The sequence below is a fragment of the Mangifera indica genome, chromosome 9 (assembly GCF_011075055.1).
Source record: "Mangifera indica cultivar Alphonso chromosome 9, CATAS_Mindica_2.1, whole genome shotgun sequence".
Lineage (NCBI taxonomy): Eukaryota > Viridiplantae > Streptophyta > Magnoliopsida > Sapindales > Anacardiaceae > Mangifera > Mangifera indica.
This window is the reverse complement of record NC_058145.1, coordinates 13,565,496-13,588,799: the sequence shown is the minus strand read 5'-3', so window position 1 is coordinate 13,588,799 and position 23,304 is coordinate 13,565,496. Positions and strand designations below refer to the sequence as shown.

The 23,304-nt window shown below is 34.3% G+C and overlaps 2 protein-coding genes and 1 pseudogene across 12 annotated transcripts; all 3 read right to left on the bottom strand.

Moving 5' to 3' along the window:
• Positions 1 to 406: 406 nt before the first annotated feature.
• LOC123226009 (4-hydroxy-3-methylbut-2-en-1-yl diphosphate synthase (ferredoxin), chloroplastic) lies at positions 407 to 7,358 on the bottom strand. 3 transcript variants are annotated; one of them, XM_044650427.1, is made up of 20 exons: positions 7,207 to 7,358; positions 6,474 to 6,703; positions 5,808 to 5,965; positions 5,163 to 5,269; positions 4,986 to 5,086; positions 4,826 to 4,902; positions 4,189 to 4,308; positions 3,865 to 4,095; positions 3,396 to 3,512; positions 3,246 to 3,320; positions 3,072 to 3,149; positions 2,906 to 2,965; positions 2,757 to 2,819; positions 2,411 to 2,555; positions 2,150 to 2,288; positions 1,637 to 1,714; positions 1,397 to 1,556; positions 1,214 to 1,312; positions 1,013 to 1,117; positions 407 to 765 (listed from the first exon to the last, which is right to left on the bottom strand). In XM_044650427.1, exons 2-20 carry the CDS (start codon positions 6,679 to 6,681, stop codon positions 664 to 666), a joined length of 2,223 nt encoding a protein of 740 aa, XP_044506362.1. In that variant the 5' UTR covers positions 6,682 to 6,703; positions 7,207 to 7,358; the 3' UTR covers positions 407 to 663. The 3 variants fall into 3 exon arrangements, with proteins under 3 accessions (XP_044506362.1, XP_044506363.1, XP_044506364.1); XM_044650428.1 differs by lacking the exon at positions 7,207 to 7,358 and adding an exon at positions 7,080 to 7,187; XM_044650429.1 differs by lacking the exons at positions 5,808 to 5,965; positions 7,207 to 7,358 and having other exon boundaries at positions 6,474 to 6,609.
• A 3,151-nt stretch (positions 7,359 to 10,509) lies between these two features.
• Positions 10,510 to 17,243, bottom strand: LOC123225961. Of its 9 annotated transcripts, none has more exons than XR_006504230.1 (10): positions 16,605 to 17,239; positions 14,744 to 15,241; positions 14,326 to 14,485; positions 13,495 to 13,795; positions 12,758 to 12,830; positions 12,591 to 12,681; positions 12,073 to 12,152; positions 11,320 to 11,603; positions 11,050 to 11,107; positions 10,510 to 10,680 (listed from the first exon to the last, which is right to left on the bottom strand). XR_006504230.1 is itself a non-coding variant. In XM_044650354.1 (8 exons), the coding sequence occupies exons 2-8, from the start codon at positions 15,227 to 15,229 to the stop codon at positions 11,376 to 11,378; spliced, it is 1,419 nt and encodes a 472-aa protein (XP_044506289.1). In that variant the 5' UTR covers positions 15,230 to 15,254; positions 16,605 to 17,243; the 3' UTR covers positions 11,197 to 11,375. The 9 variants fall into 9 exon arrangements, 5 of the variants coding, with proteins under 5 accessions (XP_044506289.1, XP_044506287.1, XP_044506288.1 ...); XR_006504232.1 differs by having other exon boundaries at positions 10,510 to 10,675; XR_006504233.1 differs by lacking the exon at positions 12,073 to 12,152 and having other exon boundaries at positions 16,605 to 17,240.
• A 1,855-nt stretch (positions 17,244 to 19,098) lies between these two features.
• On the bottom strand, positions 19,099 to 22,085 carry LOC123225358 (annotated as a pseudogene).
• Between the last annotated feature and the right edge of the window lie 1,219 nt (positions 22,086 to 23,304).

Here is a 23,304-nt window from a genome sequence, read left to right as displayed (position 1 = left end):
TATGTGTCATCATGTGATTGGATGATTTTGAATTAAGAATAAAATAATAACCGATCATATGATAATACATATGAGTATGTATATATTTATATACCCAAAGTGGATACACATAGTATTGCTCTAAAGTATATGACCCTACTCATCTATTGCTGTCTCTACTAGGCTTAGCCGAACCTATCTTTTTGTATGTGAATAAGGGTCATGTCTTGTTGCGATGGAGGGCCTCTCATTGAGAACCAAGGAATAGCAAATAATGGGCCGGTGAAATGTTGAGATTAACTTCATAATTTTTTAATCTAACTCAGTCCTGCTTCAACTCAAGTGGAAGTTTATTTTTATATTTATATAATTTAGTTAATAAATTTATCAAACGAAAAAACATCATGTAAGTTGATCTAGATGGGACTTGTATCAGAAATACTATATTTAATATTGATGGGCAGAGTTACAACATCATTTTGTAAATAAATTTGAGGAACAAATCACCGTCCTCGTTATCTAATGTATACTTGATCTCATGGGATAATTTCCCCAGTACTGTTCTTATTGTGTAATTTTTTTTAACCCCATGTTGATTTCAATGTAGAAACAGGGTGTGTAATGTGTATGGTGATCCCCCTTCAATTGCGGCTTTATTATGATACTTACCAGAACCACCTGAAATTACTCCTCGGCTGGAGGGTCAACCCACCTTCCGTGATCTTTTATCAGCTGAATCAACGCATCAGTTGCTTGCTCCATTGCAATTCCACGCTTCACCACAGTCTGCATTACAAATTCCAAACAATCATTAGTATATGCATTTCTCCTGGCTTTAGTTTTTAAGGCAATCAAGTGCTTCAGGAAATTGCAAGTCTTTCAGACCTAACAGTATGATGATCTCTCGCAACATGTGATGATAACTCAACAAACACACCTTTTCTTCATTAGACATGCATCAAGTTCAGTTTCCATAGAGTTCATAATTTTCAATGAAACCCATTTAAGTTCTAGTGCTAGAAAGCAGCAGTACCTTCCCAACATATAAGTCGATCTTTCCAGGGGACCCACCAACGTATCCGAAGTCGGCATCAGCCATCTCCCCAGGTCCATTGACAATGCAACCCATGATTGCAATCTGACAAAAGAGGGGAAAGAACAGAAATTATACAATTGATTTTGATTATCACAATAAAAATCATATAAACACAGAGTCAGAGGGCTAAATAAATACTGAAACTCCTGGCAGGTGTGATGTTTTCTCGCGTATCTCCGCACTTATTTCTTGAAGATCAAATAAAGTTCTGCCACATGAAGGACATGAGACATACTCCTACAAAAACAACAATAATAATCAATATCATCATTAGCTTTTGGGTGTTAAATTTCTGTTTATTTTCAAAACGGAGCTCCATACCGTCTTTGTATTTCGCATTCTGCAACCTTGTAGTAAGTTGAAAGATGTATTCCTAAGAAAATCAAATTCCTGGCCAGGGCCTTCCAACAGTACACCATCTCCAAGTCCATCTACTAGAAGAGCTCCTGCATTAGCTCCGGCACCAATGACCAAGTCATCCCTGAAATTTTGGAAACAAGATTTCAAGCCAAATTTACCAATACCTCCAACTTATCAACAAGCTGTAATGATTTCCAGTACCTGTGAATCCCATTTGGAAACTGAATATGGTGAATTACAGGGAAGTTTATATTATTTTCTGCCAGATATTCAAAGAGCCTGCATCCAATATGAAAAATTAGGATCATTATGCACAGGGAATAAATGCCCAGGGCAGTGAAGGATGCCATTCTATACAAAATAATGAAATGATAAGGTACAACTCGGTACAACTCAGCTAACTTAAGGAGGATTTGCATTCATCATATAAGCTTTGACCTCCTAAATGGGGAAATCCAAAAGAGCCAGTAATTTGGTTAGGGAAGACAAGGGTCATATCTGAATCAATTCAAAATAGGGATATCAGAAGGCAATGTTCTGCTTGAATATGACATTCCTTGATCAGGGAAAAAGCACAATCACACAGTTTGAATTTCCCTTCCCCCCTATCCCTGAAAATAAGTGGGCAGTTAAACTATCCAAAATCCAATCAGGAGTGATATTCCAATACTGTAGCCTGACTTCCTCAACTAATAAATAATTGCACATTTTTACCTCCTTGCAGCATGCACTCTGCTAATTTTGTCTTCAGTAAAGGGTAAATCATGAAGAATCATAGTCGCATCAATGTCTTTGAGGATTTCCAACTCGTTGTAGGATTCATCACCTCGTAATGACACAGCCAAACGTGTTCCTGAGAAAAGGAAAAAAAAAATCAAATTGGTATGAGCATAAATTTCAGCAGATATATGGATGAAACAAGGAAAAGATTTTCTCAATGCATTCAATATCCAGAAAACTGCGAGAAAGCAACACCTTCAGGCAAAAGCTTGTAAGCACCAGTTGATAACTCCTTTAGATTTACCAGAGCCATGGCATTGGGCAATGGCTTTGTCAGCTGCTCAGACAAAGGAGTTATAACCCCCATACTTATATCTATCAACCGCTTGAGAGCCAGATGCTGGTAACAAATACAAAGAATATTTCAAGTCATTTCACTTATTTCAATCAAGTTATGAATTAAAACAGCAAACAACATAGGAACAATGTCAGGCACAACTGATTTAGAAAATGAAGGGAAAAACGGGAGAGAGAGAGAGAGAGAGAGAAGACATAAATATAATTCCCTACAGTAAACAACATATAGAAATAGGGTCCTTACAGCATCATGATCATCAACTGGTGGAAGCTCTCTTAACAAGATAGAGTCTACTGTCGCTAGATCCTAAAACAAAGTTGACATGTGTCAAAAAATCACCACACTTGCATGTATATAAGCTTTGCTTGGAATTATGTGGAGTTAGAATAAACCTTAAATGGCATTCCAACAACAAGTTTTGCTGCAAGTGCCTTGTATAGTAGTTCAGGTGCCTAAGAAAAAGAAAACACGTTGATAAAGTTATTTTTATTTTTCAGTATCCTCCTGGAAAAAACAAGGGAAAAGAAAATATAGGAAGAGCAGTTGACAGACTGTTACCTTCAACTGATCCAGAGAAACTGACATAAGAACTGAGCCATCACGGTGCAGAACCCCTCTATAATCTACCTCCTCACCCTGTACTTAAGAAGAATCAATTTCTATTTGAAAAGTAAAATAGAAGTAGAAAGTAGGAATAATGTGGCGCCAACTTTTCAGAAATTAAGGGCAGACCTCCTTTTGCATTGGTAGTTGACCAGGTCGACGCTGAAAATCAAAATAATGTCTGTTCTTTTCCTCAAATGGCACCTGTAATAAAAAAAATCTTCTATCAAATGAGATTTAAACTAATATCACATAATTTACTGCATCATAAAATCCTACCACTCCTTGCTGAAGATCAGCAGCTCTCATACCCAGGTTGGCCAACCTTCTGCACGGATCTATCTCCTCCTCTGGTGGTTCTGTAAGTGAAACCCTGATTGTATCACCCAAACCATCCTGCATATCCAACACAGTTCCTTAATTTTGCAATAATCATGATAGGCACTTTGCATATGTAATGCTTTTTGAAACATATAGACAATGAAAGAGAATTTTGAAAGAAGCACGATCAAATATACGAATCAATGGACCAAAATTATTTCTTTCAAAGGCAATGCTAATTGGCTTACAAACTGCAATCACTTAAAATTCACTCCAAATCAGTTATAACTTTATGGAGGTTTGAAGAACAACATTTGGTAGTTAAATGTAAACTCTTAAATTCTTAATGCCTATTACAACGAAATAACATGAGAATTCTAAAAATGCTAATTATTTTAGTCACTAAGAAGTTTAAATTATATCATACCTGAAGAAGGGTCCCAATGCCAATGGCAGATTTCATACGACCATCTTCACCTTCTCCAGCTTCAGTGACACCCAAGTGTAATGGATAATCCCAGCCATGAACATACATTTCAGCTACAAGCAGACGATATGCCTGGACCATGACAACTGGGTTGCTCGCTTTCATAGAAAATACAAAGTTGTGGTAGTCCAACTTTCTGCAAATCCTTGCAAACTCAAAAGCAGATTCAACCTGTTTTATATCACCAATTAGTATGATGTGCTTGAGGTTGAAGCCAGAATAAAAACAAAAGTTGTCTGGCAGTAAGTGAAACAAAGTGGTTACCATTCCCCTGGGAGAATCCCCATAGTAGCTCATAATACGATCTGAAAGGCTCCCATGGTTTGTCCCAATACGCATTGCCCTTCCATACTTCTTACATTTCTCAACTAATGGAGTAAAGACCTGGTGTAGTTGAAAGGGGACAAAAGGTAAATTTAGTGATAAGAAAGCATGCAAATTAACAATGCATTGATCCCATCTTCAAGGAATAAGTGTTAATTTTGACCAAATCAAGCTTTTTGTAAACATGAAGACAGCTTACAAAAAGTTCGGAGAGGAAAACATAATTCTTGATCAATTTGCCTACATCCGACTTCAAGCATTACTCTGTATCATGGCACATACATGCTAGAACAGAACTTAAATAATCCTATAATTTATAAATCTGCAGACTAACTTTTAGTACAAAACTTGCATTTTATGAGAAATCCATTAGATATAGACATGGAACTTTGGCTTTCATTCACTTATTCCCTTTACTCCCTTTTACTGCTCTTTTCAGCTAACTCACATTTTATGCAGAAAAACTTGGATCTAACTTGGTGAAACATTAGATAATAAGGAATTGTTATAAAGAAATGCATTATTTAATCTAAGACATGCAAAGAGTAAGCATAAATTGATTGTGAAGTTCTGTGACCTGCTCAATATGCTCAAGCTCTTTTTGATAGTCCTCTTCTGTGTACTCTAGCTTCTCAAATTGAGCTCGTCTATCAGCTGCAATGAATTACCTTGTTGGTTTCAAAGCAGTTGAGATCAACTATCTAAAAGGAAAATTGAATGAATGACCAACTGCATACCAAAATTTCCCGGGTTGACACGAATTTTGTCAAAGCATTCAGCAACTCGCAGTGCAACAGAAGGAGCAAAATGAATATCTGCCACCAGAGGTACATTGTAACTGCAGAAATAGTGATAGGTTGATATCAAATATGGAACTGGCATTTCAGAAAATGTTTACAATAATTCAGACTTACTTTTTCTGCACAAGAGAGTTCTTGATCTCATAGCAAGCATCTGCTTCTTTCTTCCCCTGAACCGTTATCCGAACAATATCTGCTCCCTTGTCTGCTATTCTCATTACCTATCATAAGCATATCAGTTGGTTAAATGTAACTATCAAGAGTATTAATACCAGCATTATGAATAACCATCAACAAGAATGTTAAACCTCTTGTAGTTTCACATAGATAACTCTAAGTTACAAAAACCCATGATATCTAAAAATTCATTTTATTAACAAAAGAGGATTAGGTCATGTTTCACGAAAGATTAACATATTCTTCCAAAAATATCATCGACATAGGATAACACTGTTCTAGATCTTCTATTTCGTGATTTACAGAGCAGCTACTCTGTGATTTAGTAGGTTTTCAGGTTGTTTTCAGTTATAGGGTACTTCAATTAGTGTAACCATAGAAAAAGCCAATCTGTAATGCGTCCGATATTTAAATATGAATCATCAGTTTGCCACATAACCACAAGAAGAAGAGCATGACATGCCAGTCATTGAATTCATAGCAAGACATGTGACAGATACATTTACATGGTTCTGACCTCCAAGTTATTAGGGAGAGCAACACATACTGATTGTTCATGTAAAAAAAAGGAAGTTAAAGAACCTGTTCAACAGTTCCAGCAACATCCTTAGTGTCAGTTGTAGTCATTGTTTGAATTCTGATGGGATGCTCACTACCAAGAGCCACATTTCCCACCATCACTGTCCTTGTTTTCCTTCGGACAGTTTTGTGAATGGATTCACAATACTTTTGTCTAGGAACTACAATCAAATAATGATTCATTAGGTTATACCAAACCATGCATAAAGACAGAAAGATACAGACGTGGAAATTGATGATTCAAAACCCTTATTCTGTGCCTGGTTGATCAAAAAGCAAACAGAGCTAGCAGAACAAAATAATAAGCTTAGTTAAGTTAAGATATCACTACTAAATCAAAATAATGAAGCAAACAGAAACTAAGTAGTATTCATCATTATTGGAAACAATATACATGACTTTTAAGTACAACACATACATCTAAGGACAACTCATTCCCATTTAAATTTGAGCTCATGCTGCCATTATCTGTAGGGTCACTCATGTCTTCTCAAAATAAAGATTACACAACTTAGATTTCATATTAATATACTTTTGTCACACTACTGATGCAACTAGAAATTTCAAGAGTAAATCTCCAAATCTTACTTTCTCCTGTTTTACTCCAGGTTCTCAGCCATCAAACAGAAAATACAAAAGAATCAACAGAGCAGATCAGTATGCATGCACCTAATAAAGGACTTCCTTCTGATGCAGGCTGAAGCTCAGCAATATCTGAACCAGGATTTGAATTCCTTATCACAGAGACTCTTCTTCTGCCAGATTTGCACTTTCTCAAATCACAAACTCTCACAAAATCCATACTTTTTGCTAAACCGAAGCCTAAGTCCCTGCTCTTCAAACCCGAAAATGAAGCTGGCACAGTCCCAGTCGCCATTTCCACAAAATACTACACCTACCTTCACATTTCCAAAACACAAATTCAACGTCAACACAATTAGCTATACATAAGACCAGTGATCAACACTTTAATAATAATTCAAGTTCCACTAAACTAAGCATCCTGCAAGTATCTATTTCACTCAAGTCACCGCAAAGCATCAAAAACTGCATGCATAACTTTCTCAAAAACAAAATTTGCCCCGAATTGCTCGAAATAAATACAAAAATGAAATTCAACTAAATAAAAACTCGGCCCAGAATTTAAGTCCAGTCGTCAAAAGTCACTATCGTCTATTTTCTGTCCTACTTCCAAAATTTTCTCAGCAACCAAACAGCTACTGATCCTAACACCAATTCACATAACAATTCTACAAACATTTACAAAATCAATACCTCGGTAATTATGAATTGGAACCTTAAAAACTATTTTATCTGAAAACAGAAACAAACGTTTTCAAAAACACTTTTCAGAGCAATCCTGATTCCACAAAGCCAACAAGTAAGAGATGTAGTAATTTACCTTAAATAAAGAAGGCAATGAAGTGAAGAGTCTAGAGAGGGAACAACGAACTGGTGGTGCGATTTCTTTGCAATAATTTACATAAATATTATCTAAATATTTTTTTTGGAAATGTTTTTAAATAATTAAATGGAAGTGAATACATACAAACACGTTTTTTTTAAGCATCTTCACTTAACTATGCATGTGTGGCCATGAAATTAATTCATTTTTAGTCCTCTGATTTTTGTTGGGTATTAATGTTATTTCCTAAAATAATATAAAATTATAAATGATTAATTAAGTAATAAGTGTCCCCATTAATTGAAATGTTAAACTTGTCTGTGTGTTTTTTAAAGTCTGGGGGAGGCGGCGAAGAGATCAGCAGGGAGAGATAAATTGATTAAGAGAGAGAATATTGGTTGACAAGAAGGATATGTTTCTTAAATTGGAAGAGATCGAAGCCTAAGATGGAATTTATCATTTTTTTAATTTTGAATAAGAGAAATTATTAAAATTTTAAATTAAAGAGAAAAAATGTGATAAAATTTTATCTTTTTTTAAATATTTTTGTTTAATAATAATTTTTTTTAATAATAATCCTAAAAATTAATAGATGGATAAATATTTAAATTTTTTAAAATTAATAAATAAAAATTTACAAAAGAAAGTAATTTTTTAAGTGGAGACAAGTCTTTTGACCTTTTTTAAATTACAAAATAAATCACTTTTTTAAAACAATCATAAATGGAGCTTCAAACTAAAAATTATTTATATTATTACCAACTGGATTGATATTATTTTGAATGAAATAAGATTTTTAATTTTGAGAAAAGTCTAAACCGAGACATCAAATCAATTTAGAGATTATTCGATTTTGAATTAAATTAAAAATACTATATTACCAAACTTACTTTTATTAACCGTTTTTTAATTAAATTTTAAAGGGAGAGTCGTTACAAATTTGGAATTATCATATTTTCTTTTATTCATTCAAAATAGTGAATAACTAGTGGGATGAGGGTCTTCCTTATTAAACTAACAATGCAAGAAATAAAACAACTGTTACACATCTCAAACAAGTTTTCTTACCTTTAAAACTTTGATTTTTTTGTAAGTTCGATCGATTTTGGACAAAAGAAGAAACTATTGGTGCAATAGAATCATTTCTTGTTGGACGAATAATCTAAATATTCCAACGGTTATTTGGTATAGGGAGATTATAATTTTTATACTTTTTTTTATTTATATTTTATGTATGACGATATAAAGATAATTTGTTTCGATGAGAATTTGAAGCACTTAACATTTAACAATATTTTTACTTGTATCACTTATTTGTACGAAAGAAAACAATTGGAGGATTTCACAACCTTAACAAAAATTCGAATCCAGAACTTTTTCCTATACATTCTAGTGCTCCATCAATTGTAAAATATATTATACTTGGGCGTCTCTTTACCAAGGATTCTACAAATTCGTCTGATATTTCTTGTCAGCGAAGTCAAATCACCGCGCTTGGTAACAATACTCGCGTAACACAACGTGTCTACGTTTCCCAACTACGTGGCATCATTGTGAAGTAGAGAAGTAGATAATAATATTCAGCGGGCCAAACGACTATTTCCCACCCAAGGTTTAGCGTTTTCTTAAAAGTCCCCCCTTTAACTATGGAAACACCAAACACCCACCCATGGCCGGTTAGATTTAACCAAACCCTAACGGCTGAAAATTTTATCTCCTTTTGCCCCCCTAAACTTTAAAAACTGAAAATTTCCCCCCGCCTAAGTTTTAAAAAATGACAGTTTCACCCTAGGGTTTGGTTTTGAAATCTCCGGCGACCTCTCCGGCTCCGTTGCCGACGGCCGCTCCCTCCGGAAGCAACCTCTCCTTCCGGCGATCTCTTTCCTCCCATTTGGAGGTCCGATCGGCGCCCAGAGACGCCGTGGGAGACGAAGACTTCGTCGGGAAGACGAAGTTCTTCGTCTTCCCAGACGAAGCCGATGCCGTCGTCTTCCCAGAGGTCTTCTTCTGGGAAGACGAAGAACTTCGTCTTCCCGACGAAGTCTTCGTCTCCTACGGCGTCTCCGGGCGCCGATCGGACCTCCAAATGGGAGGAAAGAGATCGTCGGAAGGAGAGGTTGCTTCCGGAGGGAGCGGCCGTCGGCAACGGAGCCGGAGAGGTCGTCGGAGATTTCAAAACCAAACCCTAGGGTGAAACTGTCATTTTTTAAAACTTAGGCGGGGGGAAAATTTCAGTTTTTAAAGTTTAGGGGGGCAAAATAGATTCTATTTTAGTTTATTTTTAATATTATAGCTAAAATGACGATTTTACCCCTACCACCGTTAGGGTTTGGTTAAATCTAACTGGCCATGGGTGGGTGTTTGGTGTTTCCATAGTTAAAGGGGGGACTTTTGAGAAAACGCTAAACCTTGGGTGGGAAATAGTCGTTTGGCCTATTCAGCGAAATCAAAAGATAAAATAAAATAAAAAAAGGTGTTCATATGTACACACAGAGTCATTATCAAAGTAACAGTTGAGAAGGGAACTGATGGATGGTAGACTTAAGAAGCAAAACACATGGGATTAAATTACAACATTAGACTGGCTGTTTCTACCTTAGTCAAATCCTTTCTTATATTTTTGTTCTGCTTAAACCAAAAATATACCACAAAGAACATAAATGTTACTATATTTCTCAGGCAGAAGGATTTATTCTCTTTCAAAAATTTAAATATCTATTAATTTATTAAATGTTATTATTATTATCAGAGATAAAAATGTTATTTTAAAATTTTATTTAAAGAAATAATAATTTATCTCAATTTTTCATTTTACTTTAATTATAAGAAATTTGATGCGATTTGCATAGGTCCGCATGACAATCCAACCACTTCAACATAATTTTTAGTGGTTTCCATGCCAAAAAAACATAAGGAGAGAGAGGAGGTTTCGATTGCGACAAGATTGATGATATGTTGGAGTGAATCATCGAGAAAAACAGTCGTTAAAAAGAGGGAATGAATTTTTTAGAGGTATAAATGCATGTTTGGAATTTTGAGAAAGACGATGTTAACCCTAAAATATGAAAACCCTAGGAACCTAAAAGACAGTGGTAAAAAAATAACTTTTTAAAATTAAGTTATGAGAGAAATTGTTAATTTTCAAAACTAAGATGAAAAATGAGAATAAATTATCATTTATTTAAATAAAATTTTAAGATAACAATTTTACCCTTTATAGTAACAACAAAATTTAACAGACAAGTGAATATTTAAGTTTTTGAAAAGTAAACAGATGAAAATTTGGCATAAGAGGAAACCTTGTGTGGGAATAAGTCCTTTGGCCTATTTCTTATATGATAACCTCAATTTCTCATTTCGAATGATATATTCATCCAAAACCAACTGAAAAAATTCTTTCTTTTTTATCAGTACATTTAGAATCTTCTTTCTAAATGCCTTCCACGGACGGCAACTGTCTCTTCCTCTGCACTGGAAAAACAAGGGAAAATATGGAGTAAGCACAAATAGATTTTGAGCCTAATGAAGGCAAGTAGAGCATTTCCATTGGTTAAGCTACTAATTATGGTTCAAGTCTACAATAACACTATTTACACACTAATCAGGCGAATATTGTGATAATTGTATCGTTTTAGTTTATAGTTTTAGCTGGTTTTAAGTTCATTTAAAGCTTCATCATAGTATGCAAATAAGGCACCTGTATAACTCTTCAATCAAGGAATTAACGTCTAGACTGTACCCTCATTGTTTTCATGGCCAAAAATACCCACTTCTATTTTATTCTCCTTTGACTAGGGCATTCAAGTTATGAAAGGTAAGCTCTACTCATCAGATACTTACCTTCCAGGTCTGAGAATCTTGTACATTCCAAGCCTGGTGCGGTCCACTACTGTTGATCCTGCACAACCAGATGGAAGCACACCACCATCATAAACATTGGCACAGTGTTCCCACAGGTTCTCAAAATCTTTAATGCAAACTCAACGGTTTAGGTTAAGTATGGATTCTTCTATCATTAGGCAAAACATACCATTACAAGATTCTATATATGGCTTTATAATACAAAACAAGAAATGCTTTATCTTAGACACAGCATAATTTAAGGCAGACCTTTTTATGTTTAGCTATACTAAATAATCGATGGTTTAACTCCCAGTGAAAGTTTCTCAATTTTCTAAATCCGCCTGGTGGCGATCACGAGAAACCCTCCGTGGTGAATATGGGAGTTGGCCTGGTCTGCCCAACACTTGAAAACCATGATGTTGCTGCTGTGACTGAACTTGCCATCTTCTTCTCCATCTCAAGAACTCAACAAGAATAGAACTCCCACTCATGGCAACTCCAAAGCTGGTAAATGTTGCAAGGAGAATTGACAGAACTGCTTGCACCTGAACCTGTAAAGCACAAAGCCGAACCAAAAAGGAATTACAAAGGAGAATTGGATGTTATTTGATTATTAGCAACCCACAACCTGAATGTTCTATCCTAAAGCAAGAGGCAGAAAGTTAATAATTTAGCAATTATGACAACCATTTTTAGGAAATGGAGGTACCTACTGTTGGCACTGGGGGATATGTAAACAAGCTAGTACTTGAAAACTACTAGACAATAGGATTGGTGACCGACAAAGTTTGTGGAATCCTTTAATCTACCATTGAAATTATACAACAATCCTACTTAACCACCTACAGGGTTTCCTTTCTTTTGTTCAGGTTGAGTGATGCAGATCTAATACCTACCATTCCAATCCCATCAGGTAACTAACTACCAGACCCATAAGAGTAGGTGCATTGATCAAGCTGATGAGAATCACGTTTATTCTATCATCAAGTAAAACAAATAACTGAAGCATGGTACTCTTACCAAAGAATAAAATATGTGAGCAAATAGAATAACCAGGGCGAATTGTATTGATGCGTAGACCCAGACAAACCTTCTTTTTACTACACAAAGTTTAAGGGGTTGAATCAGAAATTATCAGATACAAATAATAACTTGCTAATAATGAACAAAGTCAACTAGTTAATTAAAAGACTTTTAATAAACTAATTGAAACTCAAGTCCTCAATGACTTAGTTATTAAAGTTCAGGAGGTTGAATCAGAAAATATCAGATATAATCTCCAGGATCCTTACCACAGTAATCTAATAAAGAAACTTGAGATATAACTAATTGTTCATAGTTGCAAAGGGAGCAAGATTTTGTCCATTATATGATAAGGTTGATTCCTAGACTAGCATAATTGGATAACCGGAAAAAAAAAAAAAACCATGCACCAGTTGGTGCTTTTGCTCATTCACCAATTCACGGCATCCGCATAATATCTTTACAGGATCTTCAATGATCTAATATTATATCACTGGTTTCTTTTGCAAACCTACCCATTGTTGATGAGGCCATGGATGAGAGGAGACCCAATACACAAGAAAATGGAAGGGATATTACAATTGCACCAATACCCATGTTTGTGACCTGCATGCCAAGAGAAATATTACCAAGAAAATATAATGGCATATGCACATATTTAAATCATGAGCTAATAGCTTACCAGAAGCTGCTCGAGAAAACAAAAATAGGCAAGCATGCTGACAATTACAAGCACAGGAACTTCCTGCCAAGCCCTGATAATAAGATTTGAACAAATAAGATCTGATGCAATTTTTTTCCTTGGTAATTAAGATCATATTATGATAATATATCTTTACATAAGTATATAAATAATGAAGACATAGAGATGTGGCTTTTTAACAGAAGTTAGACTGGAATTCAAAACCAATGGAACTCAAAGTAAGAAACATTGATCTTAATGGTGTAAGAAGAAAGACATAATATTTACTAAATGATGGATGGGAATCACCAGAAACACTGGTGAATCCTACTAGATGACACTTTGTTTTGACTAAAGTAAGAATTTAGAGGCCCATGCCACTCAAGTTTGCTAGATTCTATTTAAGTGTCTATATCATGAGTATTAGAAGAATCACAAGTCAGCATGAAATTTTTGGGTTAGTTTCCATCATTTAAAATGAGAAACAGTCACTGAAATGATTCAGTGGATGCTTGGTTAGTTAGAACAAAACTGTGACAAGGCCTCCGAAGAGGGGATAAAAATAAAAAGGACCCATCGTGGGTTAAGTGTGGCCTTAAGTTGTGAGATCAAATCTTCATGATCAAAACTAGGATCTCAACCATATTGACAATTAGCAGCAAATCAACTTATAACCACAACATTTCAGCAATCAAGTGATGTATTTATTAAGCATAAAAGAATAACAAACCATTTACCTGTATTCATTGAGATCTGCCACCTGGCCTACGTCTGCTCCACTATTTCGAGTTCTCATGCTTTGAATTCGTAAGAGAGTGACAGGTAGGTTCCGAACCTCTTGCTTGCACACATCACATGTCTTGTTACCTTTAATGGTAAACCATTTTATGGCACATTCTTTGTGTGACAGAGCAAGTTCTCCTTTGCAGCTGCATTCCATCTTGAGGGTTTCACCCCCTTCACACAGTTCAACCATACAAATTCTACAAACGGCTTCTTCTTCAGGTATGTCTTCGCCATCAGCCTCACTATTGTTTTCTGCAAATAAGAGAATATGATAAGGAATTGGTGGTTATCACAGGTCAAAGGTTCTACAAACTACAGGAGGAGGGGGAACTACAATTGCAAAGCCCCAGGCTGAATAGGCATATAACTTGCACTGGTGAGAAGAGAACTGGGAAATCAAAATAAAATAGAAATTAAAAGGTACATCGATACAAATAATTGTTCAAATGACTTTGCTCCTGAATTTATTCAAAAGGCCAATAACTTTATATTCTATAAGATGGTTTAATATGTTCTTAGAAATAAGAAGCAGAGACCTCAGTATTACTAAAGCTTAAAATCGTAGTCTGCTACATGGAAAGTCAAGACCAATTCCTGCCAGGGCAAGGATTAAGATTAATTACATCCGGCAAATGTTTTTACAATGATCATGTTGATAAATGCACTATTAGTTTTATGTCCTTCATACTTGCTGTTTCAACATAATCTGAAACTGTCTTGAAAAAATTCCTCAGAATTGAATTTAAATGAAATCAACCCCAGAATTACCAAGGAAAAGTTACCTGCTTCTATCTGAGATATATCTGACACCACCTCTCCTTCCTTTACTTGAGGAGTTGCAAGAATTACTCGAAAAAATGAATCCATTCTCCTTATGCTCCCTTCTTTGTTATTGACAGGAACTGAAAGTGAACGATATATCTGCTTCTGGGTCTCTTTTCTCTGCAAAAAGGACAACAAAGTTGTAGCAAACAAGATGGAAACCAGAGAAGATAATAAAATCAGAAAGGAAACTTCTAATTAATTACAAAGAATTCATGTCTACATAAAGTTCTGATGGCCCAGTCAATGTCAACGCTACATATAGAAATGATAACAAGTAACTAAGCTCCACTATTCTAAATAACAAAAAGATGTTTCAGCTGGATCAATTCATGCAATCTATACATTCAAGTTACAATACAATGATTGGAAACTTACACTTGAATTTAGAGAATCAACAACATTTCCACTGCATGTGGATTCCAGGTTTGTATGCATGATTGGAGTTGCAGGCAGCGATGACGTTTTCTTTATCCTGGGAGTAAAAACCTTTGTTAGTGACAATGACCTTGAGATGGAAGGCTTCTCCCGTGGTGCCATATTTGAAGCTTCTGGAGCTAGGTTGGCAGCCTTCTCAAAATCTGAGTTAGAACTTCGATACTTGAAACTTAGTTTTGGTAAGAGACCTTTTATGGACGATTTGGCTCTGGATAAGGAAGGGCTAGGGGAACCACTTGTTCTTGCATCCGCATGATTCAAGTTGAAATTTACCCTCTTGGGAGTTGGAGTGGTACTAGGTGTTGGGGGCATCCTTAATATGACAGATTCTTGTGAAGAGTCTTCGAGTGTTCTTGAGGGTATTTCTAAAAAGAGGTTTCTTTGCTTCCAATTTTGAGAATGACTATTTTCTTTAATTATTCCCATTGAATCTTCAACCTGAGAAACAGAACTGATAATTATAATATGAGCGGTAGAACATGCCTACCCCAAAATAAACAAAGAAGAAGAAAAAACATTTATTTCTCCCTACAGTACTATTTCCATCAACCCAACTACTAGCCAAACTTTTCTCCTTTGATTTCACTAATTTAAAATCCTTCCAAGCTTTGAGAAACAAGCAACAAATTCTACCAATCTTCTTTATCAAGGCAGATATTTTTAGAGCTTAAAGATGAAGTGCATATATGTAGATACACAGAAAGAGCAAAGGAAGTTCTAAAACCAATATTTAAAAATCTTCTCAACACCTTTAATACCAACTAAATAGACCTCTATGAAAATTTAATTTATGAAGGGAGAGAAAATCATGCCATCTGATCTCAATTGGCTACTGCAATATGCAAAAAATCTAATATTTGAAAAGATCAAAAAATCATTATAAGACATCAGTGAAAAATGTGTTGAGTGCATAATAATAAGGAACAAACATCTGGAGAACTATATGTAAAATTATAAACAAGCAATTAAAGCAGTACAACAAATCTGCAACATAACAAAGGGATGTGCTAAGATATTCTCTTTTTATTGTCTAATATAAGAATAAAAGAAAAAAGAGTATGTGTAATGATATATTTGAACTCTAATACCCAAAAGCCCTGCTAGCCTTTTCCTCTTGACTTTGTTGAAGGAGGAAAAGAATGTCAAGTTGTCAAACACAAATGTTATTAAACAACTAAGAGTCCTACAACCGACAGATGAACTGATGAAAGTAATTACTTGCTGCTTCATATATATAATAACTTTCTCTATAACTTTTGTTAGCGTTGTAAATAACCAATAATCTGCCATGCAATGTTAAACAAAACCACCCACTCCGTCGAGACATAATGAAAGCTGCCAATTTATTTCCATAAACTCCTGGTTTAAATTCATTGAAGTTAACATCCGGAGCTTGGTCCCGTATAATCCCCTATCTGATGATCAGGGGCAATCCGGGTCCTTAAAAATTTTTGTGCATTAGAAATAAGATACCGTTGATAACCATTAACAAAATTTCTCATTGAACTCTAAACCATTTCTCATTCCTTCCACTTCCATATTAGATTTGTGATTTCTAACTATGTTCAAGGCTGAATTATTGTAAATTGCGATTCATAATTCCAAATATTGGTTTCATCCATTATTAATCTGAAATTTTGAAAGCGAAAATAGTTCATTTAAATTAGTATTGTTTAAATGAATTTAGAAACCAGACGCAACCGAATAAAAGAAAAAGAAAATCAAACGTTTGAAACTTTTCCATGCACGGATTCGAACAAAACGTATATAAGCAGAAAACAAGAAAGCATAAAGCACGCACCTTGTAAACTGGACTAACAGTTACATTTTCGGTTGCTGCAGCAGCAGCCTCATGAGAGTCCTCAGACACTGGCTTCTCCTCTCCAATTCCCATTTTTTTGACAAAAAGTGGGAAAGAAACGAGAACCCGGAAGCAGGAACCCCAAAAAAAAACAAAGAAGAAGAAGAAAAGCTTTGAAGCATAAAAGAGAGAGAGGGACAGGGAGTTAATGGTAGTTTCCTGGTAAGTCTTGGGGTGAAGTATAAAGGTGAGAGGCGGCAAGTGGGAACGGAAAGAAGATAGAAGAAGAAAAAGTGCTAGAAAAAATGATTCCCACTCAATCAATATCTGGCAGAAGGTCAAGGTGGTGGCAACCCTGTGACTGTCCCTACCCTACTGCCACCGCTGTTGAAAAAGAACCTTTTTTCGTCTGTATTCAATCAATTATGAGTAGCAGAACGCTTTCAACCCACTTCTTAGATCTCTCGTTCTGACACACATTACCTATCCAAGAACTTGTATCTTTTGGATTCGAAACTTCTGGACAAGTTTATATTTTGTTGAGAAAATCAATAAACCCGGATGCCTCCTATCATCTACCTTGTAAGGTAATCAACATATTAAAGAATTTTGGTTGATGTATTTGCAATTCTGTTTCTATAAAAAAATAATATCTCATAATCTATGTGATTTATAGACAAAAATCCTTCGCCTTGTATATTAGAAGTTCCCTCAAAATTGGAATAAATTGTAGCAACATTAATAATAAATACAACTTTCAATTGTGGCCACTACATTTAGTAGAACATGATGCTGGAAAATAATTAATTTTAATTAAACAGATAGAGATATTATTATGATATTAATCAGGGAAAATGACTATTTTCCTTCCAAATTAAGTTAAAATAATAAATTATCACTTTTAAAAGTAAAAAAAAATTGAGAAATTCTTATTTTTAATTAATAATTTTTATTATATTTTATTAACTTGTAAATGCTAAAACTAACTTCGAATGAGCCAATGACTTATTTCAAAAGCAAACAAACTCTTTTGTTTTCATTCTGCTTCTTTTTATTAAACGGAGAATTTGAATCATATTGGTTAAACCAATAAATCTCGAGTTATAATAATCAAATTCATATTCATTATACTAAATAAATTCTCAGATAAATTAAGATTTCACAACCAAAAACTACATTGATGCAGTAAATATAATACTAACTTATATTTTGGTTTGTATCTACTAATAATTTCAAGCTTGCACTCATCACTAGCCACTTTGATCCCTCATTTCTGGGTACAAAAGATCAAAGTGCCAAAGTAGCATTTTTTTCCTTTTTTTTAAGAACAAAAGATCATACAGTTACTAAAAGATGAATTACGTTTCAGTATAATATATAAAATTTGTAATATAAGTTCATGCTACCAAATCTCATACAAACAATATTTTATAAATATTTGGTTTTCACATTAAAAGGTTTACTCTATATGAGATTTCAGAAGATGCCATTGAGTTGGTTACTTAGAAACTATCAGTGATATGCTTCTGGTATGGAATGCAAATTTAAAAGCTTGCAAGTTTAAGCCAGGCTTGTCTACTACAATGGTGACAAACGACGAACAGGCAATCGACATGTCGTCTTTCGGAAATGAACGTGGATGATAGATGTGAGAGTATTTTGAGTATCATGTGTTGGCTTGCTGAATTCGACTGAAATAAAAAGAGGGACAGTTTTCTACTTAAAAAATATAGTTATAATCTGATATAACTGAAAGTTAATTTTGGTGGTTATTTCCATTAAACTTGGCTCAAAAGCTGATTCAAATTAGATGTGGATATAGATCAACTTGAACTTGAATACCTTTAATTCAAATTCAATTTAAATAAAAAATAATTCAATTCGAATTGTCGAACTAATATTAAAGGTGGTTTAAGTTCGATTCAAATAAAAATAATTTGATTCAAGTTTAACTCAAATTTATAGTTAAATCTATTATTCGAATATGTGACTTAGATTTATAGTTTGAATTTGTGATTCATTGATAAAACAACATTGTTTAATAATTATTTAATATAATTTGAATCTAACTATACGTCAGATTCAAATTAAATCGACTCATCTACTTGGTTTGTGACCCAAATCGAACTGATATTTCTTTAGCTCGAATTTAATTCGATTTTTGAATGAATTGAACCTTCTAACTTGTAGTTAGTTTAAATTCAAATCAAATCAAATCAAATTAAACTTACTTTCAAACTCAAATCAATTTGATTCAGATCTAACACTAATCCAAATTACTCATTTTATGCCAATAGGATTGAAATTTACTCATCTTTCAAGTTAAACGCATTCCACTGCTACTAGTTTTACTTGATTATTAAGAATGTTTGCCTATAAACTCAATTTAATAAATTAATACTAGACCTTATGTCCACAAGCATAGATTAACTGAAATTGAGACTCGTTAAGCCAATCATTAACTATATATTAACAATAACATAATATATAATTATATGATAATATATCATTTTTATATTCAATGATATACTCAAACTTGTGTGCATATAGCATTGTTCACATAATAATGTGTTAATATTTAAGTTTAGGATAACAGAGAGAATGAAATTGTAGATCATGAGAGCAAAACCTCCACAACCGAAACACTTTTCAAACAAATATGTGTAGCGGCTATTGTTGGGACATCACAGATGATAGACAGCAAGCAAGCAATGCATTCTGCTTAAACCCTTCTGGTTAAACTCATGACATTATGTATCCTCAGTCCACAGTAAACCTCCTGCGTACAGCATTACTCCTGGTAAACCAGATTAATTAAAAGCAACATTCTTCTGGCATTAGCACACTGTCCTCAATCATCAGGTCCATTGTTCACTTTAATTTCTAAGAGCCTATCAACCGGATGCCTACAAATCGGACACCGGTTTGATTGGAACCGCAAAACCTTGGCACACCCACTGCACATACACTGCACACAACAGTAAAAAAACAAAAGATAATCAGCAAGTAAATCTATAAACAAATCCATAGGAACAAGGAAGGAGTTTAATAAGAAAAAGTAAAGAAATGACCCACATGGTTTACAAACATCAAGGGATCAGCTTTAAAACCTCACAAACTGATTTTTTATGCATTCTCCATCAGTTTGATCCAGCATTTATAGAATAAACTATCTCGGCATATTCATATCTTCCTAAAAAAAACTTTAACGAAAACAGTTAATTATTCACTTAAACAGCAAGGATGCTTCTCTTCAATCGGGCAAATTACAAAGTACAGAACAGTTCACATAACTAAGTGGATCCTTAGCCACGACATTTGAAGGTTAGTTAGGCATGAACATTTACAATCTATCACACAGCAAACTTAGCCTATTGGAGAGTAATCTAACAAAAAGTCATTTTCTTTCTGCCGCCTTGATGTCTATGACGCAGCCAGTAAAACAGCGTATTGCCTTGTATTCCAATCACACCAAAAAGGAATAAAAAAGGTGGAAAAAAAGAAATAAGTTTCTATATATACCATGTGTCGGCACGGGAGGACAGTGGTGTCACGTGGTTCTGACAAGCATATAACACAATCTTTTCTGGAATCATTCTCATCAGCTTCACCAGAAACTGTATTCCCAATTCCATAAATTTTCTGCAGCTCGTACCTCACTTTATTCACCCACAAGATTTGCTTAATCACCCTGACTTGGTATTCCGCTTTCTGTCTCTTTTCGAACACTGCCATGGTAATCTGAGAATTCCCAGATGGATTTGCTTCTGATCCGCCATGGTCTGACGGGCAAGCCTCAGCCTTCACAATGAGAGGATAAACTTCTGTATCACCTTCCTCAGTCAATGTTGTTTCATCAAACATCGAGAAGTCAATCCCTGTTCCGGAAGGTTGTCTAAACTTTTGGCCTAGACCTGGTTGGAAAGATACAGTGACTGGTTTAAGAAGGTCTGCCTTTGTTGGAATCAGGTAACAGTCTTCTTCTTCTTTAGCAAAAAACATCACCGAAATACTGTTGAAGAAAAGAAAAGAACAACTGTCAGAAAAGCAACATCTAAGAACAACAGAAAGTTGAAGTATATAAAGCATCAATATATGCAGGTCAAAGAACAATAGTCAAAGGCAAGAAAATTGAACAGGTTCCACAACTCTAATGGCTAGTAGATTACTTATAAAAAATACTTCCATGCGCCTTGATAATTGATAGAATATGGCTCCAACTATAACATGAAATAGCATATTATTTCACATTTGCAAAATATGTTTAAGTGATCAATCAAATAATGCCTGTCAGCAAATCTCAAAACCTGATATTTCAGATGCTAAGGAGAAATGCATTAAGCCAAATCAAATTCATTAAATCATTCCAAGGAAGAAAATATACTACTACATTAATCTAACGCAAAAAATTAAATACGAAAATTATCTTTCAATAAAACTTTGTATACATATTTTTTTGTATATAATTTAAATATATAGATGATGTATCAATATGTGATTGAATGATTTTAAATAAAAAATAAAACAACACTCAATCACATGATAATACATTATATATATATATCTAAATTATACATTAAAAATATATAATTGCTCACTATTTTCATATTAAGCTTTAAGCCACAAGATACTGGGGGAATTGTGGTAGGATTCATCAACGCACAAGATTAAAGCCAAAAATGCAAAGAATGTTGGATTCATATTTACGTTTTCTGTCATTCTTACCTTATGTTTTTTTATTTTGATAACGTTTACATTAGGATAATCAGATAAGTTCGTGGTCTTATAACTAAAATTAAACGCCTGAATTATGTATATATAAATAATGGTACGTTATCTTATAATTAAATATTTGATAAGACATCATTGTTTTTTCACATAAATTTATTAATAAATATATACCTTCCAGGAGCAGTGGCGTTAAACGTGAAAGAAACAAGCAACTTTCCAGGATTTTCGTGATCAGGTTCAACCCTGAGGCTCTCCTTCTGAACATTAACATCATTCCTTGTCGCGACCGCCTTCTGGTGCTCGACGTAGGGCGCCATCATGGGCGGACGATGCGCACCAGGGACATGATGAAAGGCACCGTAGGGAGTGGGAGCAGGAGGAAGAGTGGGCTGGTTAAAAGAGGGGTAATTGTAGTAATATGGATTAGGGTTAGTTTACGAAGCGGGGTAGGGCGTCGCAGCGGCGAAGACGTACTGGTTCGGCGTGGGTCGAGATGGTGCAGACGGCGGTTCGTCGCTGTGAGAGTGCCTCCGACGGTGTCCTGAACTGGAATTTCCCATTATTAATCAGCAGAATTTTGAATTGAATTGAACGAATTAGGTCTGCAAATTTGGAATTGGGCAATGGAAAATTTATTTAATTTTTTTTTGTCAATGTAATTATGTTTGTTACAAGTAAAGTAAGTTACACCAAATGACAGATTATTCTGATCAATCAGTTGTTTGGGAATTTAATGCAACCCTTATTATTATTATTATTTTTTGTATCCAACTAATATAATGATAAAGTTTAACGTATATACTAAACGTATTGAAAATATATAATTTTTATGTTTCATAGATACATCTGTGAAACACTAGTAAAAAAATTGCAAACCTTATATATTTTAAAGTTTTACACTTACCCTCAAATTAAAGTATAGTGTATCAATCTAAAGTTTAACGTACTTACAAAATTTTTTTAAAACTTATGAAAATCTCCTAATCTTAACTCTTTTTCTTACGATATAGCAATCCATCAACTTAAAAAGAAAAAAAGATATAAATAATGATATATGCGTCGCACAGATCTTTGATTGACTTTTGGCTCATCTTCTTCTAGTAGATTGAAGGGCATATTAGTATGAAAGATTGGCCTAAAAATGATTATCAGAGAAAAAAAGAAAAAAATAAAACCCAAAAAATAATAATTACTTTTTAAATTTAGAATAGAAAAAATTATTAATTTTTAATTTAAAAAAATATATGATAAATTTTTAATAATTTTAGCTAAACAATATTTTTATCTTTAATCTTAACAATAAATTTTAATAAAAATATAAGTAATTAAATTTTTTAAAATTAACATATATATGAGATTTGAGTTTCCGCAAAACCTTGGGTGGGATTAAGTCTTTTGACCATGATTAAGCAGAGCTTTTCAGCTGATATGGAGGCATTCAATGGGTTGGTGGCATAGCAATTCCAGAATAATTTTGCCCACTTGGAACTGGGGTTGTTTTGTTTGCACCAACCTCCCATGAGTATCATTACTTTTACTTTTATTTTTCAACAAAATGACAATTTCGATGGATAGAATGGCATTAATTGGTTGCTTGCATAATAGTGAACCGACAAAATGTTTCAACTCCGTACCCTTTCGTTAAACCAAAAACAGAAACACTATGCACTGTAGTCATCTACCACCCGCCTTAAACTGGCGAATTTTTCAACCACCTTCAACAACCGCCCTTCAATTTTTCACCAATTTTGACTCATCACTGCACTATAACACTGTACATGGTGTGCCCAGATGTTTAAAACTTCCAAGCGAAACAATAAGACAATTTATTCTGGCGTACAGATTACATTTCTAAGCAATAACCCAAAGACCAATAAAAAGGAAAAAAATCCTGTATCACTGAAACATTTAAACCCAATCACGTATAAACGTGGAGGTGTGGAGCAAAGCAATACACAATGAGCACAAA